General features: G+C 38.9%; 1 protein-coding gene across 2 annotated transcripts; it reads right to left on the reverse strand.

The window, feature by feature from the left end:
• Nucleotides 1-2,748: 2,748 nt before the first annotated feature.
• On the reverse strand, nt 2,749-9,381 carry syngr3b (synaptogyrin 3b). 2 transcript variants are annotated; one of them, XM_081360389.1, is made up of 4 exons: nt 9,234-9,361; nt 7,520-7,754; nt 4,799-4,944; nt 2,749-4,205 (listed from the first exon to the last, which is right to left on the reverse strand). In XM_081360389.1, exons 1-4 carry the CDS (start codon nt 9,333-9,335, stop codon nt 3,987-3,989), a joined length of 702 nt encoding a protein of 233 aa, XP_081216515.1. In that variant the 5' UTR covers nt 9,336-9,361; the 3' UTR covers nt 2,749-3,986. The 2 variants fall into 2 exon arrangements, with proteins under 2 accessions (XP_081216515.1, XP_081216516.1); XM_081360390.1 differs by having other exon boundaries at nt 2,757-4,712; nt 9,234-9,381.
• Nucleotides 9,382-9,645: the final 264 nt, after the last annotated feature.

Raw genomic sequence — 9,645 nt, forward strand, 5'->3', positions numbered from 1 at the left:
AAAAACAAATCTTACTGTCTTTTGAGTGCACTTGAGTAGTACATGGCCACATTTCCATTAATAAACAAGCAGTTATTAAAAAGGTCACATGTTAACCCGGGGTTAAAAATGAGTGTGAAAAGCCCTTTAAAAATAGCAAACACTAATGAATCACTGTAGTTTACTCATTCTTAAAATCACATTAATACACATGTATGCATCTTTAAAAATGCATTTTATGAATAACTAGAGTGTGATGAAGGAATTCGGGAAAACCAAGGGCTGATAAATATGAATAAGTATTTCTGAGGAAAGTGTGTCATGTATGCAGTGTGAGATCCAGAATGCTGTTTGACTGCTCGATGATTTTGGGTGCCGTTCTTCACATGAGTATCACTAAGAAACATTTTGTTGATAAACTATGGACATTAAATGTGTAGAGACTGTTAACTACTTGAAAAGATTTCTATTTTGCTTGTAATGCTTTGTTTCCTGTCTATAATTCATTGTGATTCATTGAACATTTAAGAGGCAGATCAGCGTGTAAACAGGGCAGAATGCACATAACCAATACTTTCCATTAATAGGGGCTTCAAATAATAATAATCAATAATAACAATAACTTGTGTCAGTGAAAGGAGGTGCATAACCTTCAGAAGATTTTGTTTATGCACCTCAGGAGAGTAAACCACATGCTGTATTACAATAATTAAAATTGCTAGAATGGGTTCAGAATGGGAAGCATTACAAGTAAAAGTAATCAGATTACTTAAGTAAGTAATGTAACCCAATACTTTTAAATTTACAACAAAATAGTTACTTTTTAAAATAAGTAACGCAAGTTACTTTGTTTTCCCATTTTGACCGACAGCTCTGTCCTGATGTCCCTTAAAATAAAATAAAAAATATATATATATTTTTTTTTAACTTAATAAAACTCAAATAATAAGGTTGAATGGTTGACATTTGAAACTAGCTATTTGGAATGCTGTGAATATTATGTTAGTTAATAGTATATTAAAACGTGAGATTTTTAAATCTAACCGGATGCCAGATTATCCCTGTTTGTGGAGAATTCCATCCCCCAAAATTCATTTGCAAGCTTTTTGTTATCAAACTTATTCATAGCTGGTTTTAGTTTTTACTGTACCATGTTATATTTGAAATGATAAACCAAAAAAAAAAAAAGCACCAGATAGCTTCTGTGTGTTGACCTGGTAATAATAGCATGTATATCAACCTGACTGTATTTTGCCCTTATTTCCGTTTGTTTTTTCTTATGCCATAATAAAGCACACTGCTATAGGGGACACACTGTGCTATAAAATTCATGAATGCATACCTGTAGTTTTTTTTTATAAATTCAAGTTTCTTGTCAAGGGCTTTTATGGCATTTAGCTTTCTGGGAACATTCATGATCGTTTGCTAATTAAACTGGATTGATGGAAATGATTTAATAGGACGCCGTCTCTTTATGCTTAAACCTAAAACACTGTGATGCAAAGTCTTCCACTAATTGTTTAATTATAAATGGGTAAATTTTTGTATTATTATTTCATTTTTTAAACAGTGTTATTGTACTATTATTTATATACTATTATAGTATTTATTCATATTTTCAATTAGCTTTTATTTTTATTTTTTTATATATATTTTTCCTGTGCTTTAATTTTTTTTTTTTTTTTCAGTTTTAGTCACTTTCGAACGTCAACTTAAACATATTTTTTCATTTTAAAGGGTTAGTTCACCCAAAAATTATGTCATTAATGACTCACCCTCATGTCGTTCCAAGCCCGTAAGACCTCCGTTCATCTTCGGAACACAGTTTAAGATATTTTAGATTTAGTCCGAGAGCTTTCTGTTCCTCCATTGAAAGTCAATGGACGGCATACTGTCCATGTCCAGAAAGGCAGTACAGACATCATCAAAGTAGTCCATGTGACATCAGTGGCTCAATCTTAAGTTTATCAAGCGAAGAGAATACTTTTTGTGCGCAAAAAGTGAACAAAAATAACGACTTTATTCCACTATTCATTTCCTTCTCTCTAGGCCTCGAGTGAGTTCACGTAGTGTTTTTGCGTAGCGCGTCTGTGTTGTACGTCACACGCATCACACATGACCAGCGTCGGCCAATAGTGAGCCTACGTGTGACGTACAACATAGACGCGCTGCGCAAAAACACTACGTGAAATAGTCGTTAAAAATAAAATAAAAATCGTTATTTTTGTTTACTTTTTGCGCACAAAAAGTATTCTCGTCGCTTGATAAACTTAAGATTGAGCCACTGATGTCACATGGACTACTTTGATGATGTCTGTACTGCCTTTCTGGACATGGACAGTATGCCGTCCATTGACTTTCAATGGAGGAACAGAAAGCTCTCGGACTAAATCTAAAATATCTTAAACTGTGTTCCGAAGATGAACGGAGGTCTTACGGGCTTGGAACGACATGAGGGCGAGTCATTAATGACATCATTTTCATTTTTGGGTGAACTAACCCTTTAAGGGGTTTTCATGCAATATTTTATTTTATTTTATTTCAGCACAATTTCAATTATAATTTAGATGACCTTTTTCCACCTTCTCTCAGAATTTCCTTAGAATTCAAATGATTGTTCACCTAAATATGAAAAGTCTCTTATCATTTACTCATGTCGTTTTAAAACGTTATGCTGTTATTTCTTTCTGTGGAACAGAATTTGTTCATTTTTAAAATGGGTTTGTAACGTCAGAAGGAACATGAATCACAGCACACACACACACTCTTCACTGCTTCACTGTACTGGCTCATCTTTATTCAGGACCTCATGGACCTTGAAGACTTTAATAACCACTGTGACTTCTTCCATTAACAAAATATAACAGTTAACTCTCTGCTTCAGGGGGGATTTGAGGCATTTTACCATATCATGCAACAAGACGGGATTAGAGCAAACACACACATTCCACACACACACATGTGCACAAGTATGCTTGTTAAAGTAAACAGTCTGTTCCAGTAATCTCAGTTATCTCATCTGGAATGTCTCTTACTGCCCCAAGAGTCCATCATCAAACACACACACACACAAACAGAGAAAGAGAGAGAGACACACACTAATTTGTTCATCCTCTGACATTTTCTCATTATCTCTCTCTCACTCTCTCTTGATAGTGACTGTAAGTACTTTTAAAAACAAAATTAGCTCATTCTTTCTTAACAAAAACATATTTTGACACAAATGACGTGGACAGCACTAATTTAACTGCAGTAACATGATGTGTTTGGTACAGTTGTCGATCATCTATGCCAAGATGCTATTACTTAAAAATCAGACACAAAAAAAGTATAATGCATTTTCTTTATCATAATTAAAGGTGCACTAGCTAACTGTAGCTAACTGGAAAAAAAGTTTTACCCTGAAAGAAATGAATTTTCTGTATGTTGTATATTCACATGAAATATGATTCTCATGTCAATGGTCTAAAAAATGTATTCATCTATTCAAGGGTGGTCCACAACACACTTTATTTCTGTAAACCACTTTTTAATCTGACAATTTAGTTGAATTAATTATTTTCATTCTTTTTCATCATATTAATTGAATTATTATAATAAATTATAATCGGTCAAAATTATTTTTACCATGGCAAAAGCATTACTTAGTGCACCTTTAATTATTTTTCTACTTTTTTTTAAGATAAATAGTAATAATAATAAAATGCTTTACTAAATAAATAGCACATTGTGAATTTGACAAAAATGTGTTGCTGACTGTAAATGTAAAACGCGTGGGTAGGCAATGACAATCAATGTCCCAAAACATCCACTTCTGCTCAAGTTAACGTGAGACTACATTATCATTTAATTCTGTATTATAGTGCGGATTACAAAGGCGAGCATCATCCCTTCGCCACCTTGTTACTAAAACGCGATACGATACAATACATTTAGCTAACATTGACGGCAGTCTATACTCTGTCCTTTAGCGCTGCTATATTCCTTGTCTTCTGATTGGTTGTGGATTAAAAGGCTGGCGGGATGTTGTATCCAGGGGGGCGGGTCTCCACGGTTTCGATGAGCGGTGGACTCTGGTAAGCGTTGACGGGGACGGTAGTCTGACCGATAACATCGTTGGAGGGGTACGGCTGCTTGGGTGCCAGGTCGCCCACGGGCTCGGTGGTGAACAGTGTCATGTCTGTACCCAGCAGGAACCTCTGAACAGCGCACACCGTAAGGCCCGCCTAGTCAGGATAACCAGGATTATGCATATTAGTCTGATTAGCATGTTAGTGAGAAACATAAGCAAGCTTTTGAAGTATATCAAGCATAGTAGCATAGAGTTAGTTGGAATGCTTGAGTTAACCGATCGAGTTACAGTATAAACACAAAAGAAGAAAGTTCTCTGACTAGATCTAGAAGTTCAATTTTATGACTTGTTTTTATCATTATATGTGAAGTATGAGTATTCCAATATTTATGACACATTATTCTTGTTTTTAAGCTTTATAGATTTATAACGTTTATTATAAATCTAAGTTATTATAGAGTGCATGCTTAGTATCAACCATATTGATAGCACTTTGTACTACTATCAGACTAGCGTACGTTAGTGTGCTCTTGAGAGTAGAACAGGAAATCTAAATCTACACTATTGAGAGACTGTTAGTCTGTTTGGACAAAAGCCTCTGTTTATCCTCCATAAAGGCAGTGTTCTTAAAACTGTGCACTGCTAGAAGACATAGATACGCCTGAAACACAAACACCAACATTGGCGCTCAAAAATTAACATAATTGTGACTGTATTGTATGTATCTGGGAAGGTGGGATGTCTTACCCAGATAAGGATGGAGAAGAAAGAGAAGGCGATCGCTGCTCGTGCTGCGTCTGACGCCTGCTCCAGCGGCAGCTCCTTAGGGGACGTATGGCTCCACTGACTGGCCAAAAAACAGAATCCTACAAACCAAAGGAACGTCCAAAATCCTAAAGAGAAGGGATGGGAAAATGTCAAAAATAATTTTATATAATAAAATTATTATCGTGCCATTACTTGACATAAAATAAACGTTAACTGAAATAAAATAAAAAACACAGACATTTTAAGAGCAAACACAAAGTCTCTCGGGGAAACGCAAACATTTTGAGAGCGAACGGAAAGGGGAACGCAAGCATTTTGAGAGCGAACGCAAAGTTTCTCTGGGGAACGCAAATATTTTGAGAGCGAACAGAAAGGGGAACGCAAACATTTAGAGAGCGAACACAAAGTTTCTCGGCGGAACGCAAACATTTTGAGAGCGAATGGAAAGGAGAACACAAACATTTTGAGAGCGAACAGAAAGGGGAACGCAAACATTTTGAGAGCGAACGCAAAGTTTCTCGGGGGAACGCAAACATTTAGAGAGAGAACGCAAAGGGGAACGCAAACATTTTGAGAGCGAACAGAAAGGGGAACGCAAACATTTTGAGAGCGAACGCAAAGGGGAACGCAAACATTTTGAGAGCGAACAGAAAGGGGAACGCAAACATTTAGAGAACAAACACAGTTTCTCGGGGGAATGCAAACATTTAGAGAGCGAACGCAAAGGGGAACGCAAACATTTTGAGAACGAACGCAAAGGGGAACGCAAACATTTTGAGAACGACCAGAAAGGGGAACGCAAACATTTAGAGAGCGAACGCAAAGGGGAACGCAAACATTTTGAGAGCGAACGCAAAGGGGAACGCAAACATTTAGAGAGCGAACGCAAAGGGGAACGCAAACATTTTGAGAGCGAACGCAAAGGGGAACGCAAACATTTTGAGAACGAACAGAAAGGGGAACGCAAACATTTAGAGAGCAAACACAAAGTTTCTCGGGGGAATGCAAACATTTAGAGAGCGAACGCAAACATTTTGAGAACGAACAGAAAGGGGAACGCAAACATTTTGAGAGCAAACACAAAGTTTCTCGGGGGAATCCAAACATTTAGAGAGCGAACACAAAGTTTCTCAGAGGAACCCAAACATTTAGAGAGCAAACACAAAGTTTCTCGGGGGAATGCAAACATTTAGAGAGCGAACGCAAAGGGGAACGCAAACATTTTGAGAACGAACAGAAAGGGGAACGCAAACATTTTGAGAGCAAACACAAAGTTTCTCGGGGAATGCAAACATTTAGAGAGCGAACACAAAGTTTCTCAGAGGAACCCAAACATTTAGAGAGCAAACACAAAGTTTCTCGGGGGAACGCAAACATTTTGAGAGCAAACGCAAAGGAGAACGCAAAGGGGAACGCAAACATTTAGAGAGCAAACACAAAGTTTCTCGGGGGAACGCAAACATTTTGAGAGCAAACGCAAAGGGGAACACAAAGGGGAACGCAAACATTTAGAGAGCAAACACAAAGTTTCTCGGGGGAACGCAAACATTTTGAGAGCAAATGCAAAGGGGAACGCAAACATTTTGAGAGCGAACGCAAAGGGGAGCGCAAACATTTTGAGAGCGAACACAAAGGGGAACGCAAACTGTAACGAGGTATGATGTTATGGGAAGAAGGAGGCGGGAACCGGCGAACATTCAAACATTTTTAATCAAAATAAAACAAATACAAAATGAAAGTAAAAGCCAGCAGCCCCTCACGGACGACTGCTGGCAACACCAAACAGAAAACAAAACACAACATCAAATAAAATCAGGCCTGTCCTCTCTCGCTCTTCACTGTCGTCGCTCCTCCTTTATGCTTCCGCTCCTCCGTGAAAGATGCGAGACCGGTGCTTCGCGCAGGTGTCGCTCATTTGCAATCGCGCCACCGGCCTCGTGCCGTCCTCCCACGGCCCTCGACCTCGTCCTGCTCGCCACACAAACATTTTGAGAGCGAACGCAAAGGGGAACGCAGAAATTTTGAGAGCGAACAGAAAGGGGAACGCAAACATTTTGAGAGCGAACGCAAAGGGGAACGCAAACATTTTGAGAGCGAACAGAAAGGGGAACGCAAACATTTTGAGAGCAAATGCAAAGGGGAACGCAAAAGGGAACACAAACATTTTGAGAGCGAACGCAAAGTTTCTCGAGGGAACGCAAACATTTTGAGAGCAAACGCAAAGGGGAACGCAAACATTTTGAGAGCGAACACAAAGGGGAGCGCAAACATTTTGAGAGTGAACGTGAAGGGGAACGCAAACATTTTGAGAGCAAATGCAAAGTTTCTCGGGGAAACGCAAACATTTTGAGAGCGAACACAAAGGGGAACGCAAACATTTTGAAAGCGAACGCAAAGGGGAGCGCAAACATTTTGAGAGCGAACAGAAAGGGGAACGCAAACATTTTGAGAGCGAACGCAAAGGGGAACGCAGAAATTTTGAGAGCGAACAGAAAGGGGAACGCAAACATTTTGAGAGCGAACGCAAAGGGGAACGCAAACATTTTGAGAGCGAACGCAAAGTTTATCGGGGGAACATGGTGTGCCTGTATCAGTGACTGTAAATGTACAGGTAAATAAAAAACACTCACTGACACTGGATATTACTGTAACTGTATTTCAGACATAAAATCAACGTGATTAATGACTGAAATTTTTTACCTGAAAAAACTATCTCCAACAACACTGCTCTCTTTCTGTCTTTGACACTGCTGATCTGGGGGAAGTAGACGTCCAGGACCAGGAAGAAGACGCTGGCTAAGAAAGCCAATATTCCTATCGTGATACCATAGTTACAGGCGTCTGCGTTCTTATTAAAGACACAGTGCAGTCGCTCGCTGCCCATATTCACATAGCCCTCATTTATTATAGAAGCAAAGACCACCATGGAGAAGATCTAGAGAGAGAAAAGACATGAGTCACAGAAATAGCTCCATAAACTTTATCCCTGGCGTTAAATTAATAAAAACCTTTCAATTATTTGCATTCTCAGAAGGCATCTAAGTAAAGCTTTTCTTCTCTTATATTATACATGCTAAATGGAAGTGACACATCATTCTCTTTACCGATGCCGTGCAGTAGAGTGCATTTCTCCAGAAAGAATTTCATTTACACCTCAGAGAGAAAATGTGGCTAATTCACACTAATGCAACAGATCACGCACTCAACCACACCCACTCAAACAAGACAAGAGATTACCAAAAAACGTGTGTGTGTGTGTGTGTGTGTGTGTGTGTGTGTGCGTGTGTGGGTTGGAGTAACAGTAAGAGAAAATCAGTAGCAATGCTCAGGAATCATGGTGCCATGTGCTATTTTTGCCAATGAAACTCCATACTGACGCATACATCACATCACACAGTCGTCATAGAAACAGTTGCGGCTGCTTTGGTTATTGGCTGGCTGGATGAAACACTGTGTTAAAGGAAGAAGCAACATGCCTCTAGGAAGCCCTATCGGATCCCCTTTTGTTGGTGTAACCCAATGCAGGTTGATTCAGTCATTAAATAACATACATTTAATTAAATCAGCCAGTTTAAAAAAATAGTTTTTAAAAAATCAAAACACTATCTTCCTCTGCCCTTAGGCACAGAGATATCTGGTAATGGGTGTGTCATATCAGTCATCCATGAAGTTACTACTGTATGTTTATTTATAGTTCAAGGCAAGCTTACTGTGATACTGTAAAAGGGAAAAAGTGTCTGCCAAAACAATACAGTATATACAGTATACTGTTCAAATCATGTGTCAAGTGTTTAAATAAGAGCTGGTATTAATATTTTGTGTTTAAAATAATGTTTTTAAAAAACACTGTTAATCAGACACCAATGACATGTAACTTAGGTAAACCAAGTGGAAACATGACATTTAGAGGTGAATCAATGACTTTACAGTTTGGCAGGGACATCAGCATGTGTGCAGTCACTTCCTCTTAACTTTCATATTATTTCATAAGATATTATGATTGACCTAGAATGAACCTTGAAATATTTTTCATGAAATATCACCCTTGTTTTTTGTTAATCATATTATTATAAAAGTCGCATATTTATTACCATATTTTAGGAATGACCCAAATTGCAACCAGTGGCACAACAGCCATTTAAAAAAATGCGCGCACGCGGTGCGTGCGTCACTACCACAGCAACATCTGACGCGCGTCCACCTAAAGAAGACAGCATCCTATAATAACACCCAATCATTAAATCACACGATTAAAAACGGCTTTAGTGTAATACAGATTATCAAAGAAAATAAAAATAGAAAACGAGTGTTGGAAAATCAACCCGTTATTATAATCGTTTGACAATAAGCGGAATATAAACGACGGCAATACATAATCTGCCAATCAGAATTCATAGGAGATTGCCGTTCTTACCCATGCCAGCACTCTTAGGATTGTCTGAGGTTGTTTGACGAACGCAATCGGATCAAAGGCCGAACCGGCTCGGCCCGCTCCAAACGAGCCCGCTCCATCCATCCTCCCGCTGACTGCTGCTGCTGCTGTGCGATACTCTGCGGAAGAGGAGAGCCGGGCGCGTTCACGGGCGCCCGTCGTGCACACCCATAGTCGGGCGCGCGCCTGTCAGTGTTAAATAATGGTGGGGATTTTGATTCATCTCAGTGACTCGAATCTTTTGAATCAGTTCACCGAAAATATTCAGCTGCGGTTTCCTGTAGCCAGGCTATATCCTGTATATCGTGCGCCAGTAACGTTAGATGGAAACAAGGCATGCTGAAAGATGACAACAGAAGAAATAACCCCTAACCATGCTGTGTTCAAAATCACC

The sequence above is a fragment of the Scardinius erythrophthalmus genome, assembly GCF_964197995.2.
Source record: "Scardinius erythrophthalmus genome assembly, chromosome: 3".
Taxonomy (NCBI): Eukaryota; Metazoa; Chordata; class Actinopteri; order Cypriniformes; family Leuciscidae; genus Scardinius; species Scardinius erythrophthalmus.

Excerpts from the sequence above, each read along its gene's own strand:
- syngr3b (XM_081360389.1), bottom strand. The coding sequence starts at position 9,335 with ATGGATGGAGCGGGCTCGTTTGGAGCGGGCCGAGCCGGTTCGGCCTTT. Across the intron at positions 7,755-9,233 it reads TCCTAAGAGTGCTGGCATGG|ATCTTCTCCATGGTGGTCTT; the intron begins GTAAGAACGGCA and ends TTCTCTCTCTAG. Across the intron at positions 4,945-7,519 it reads GTTGGAGATAGTTTTTTCAG|GATTTTGGACGTTCCTTTGG; the intron begins GTAAAAAATTTC and ends CCTTCTCTTTAG.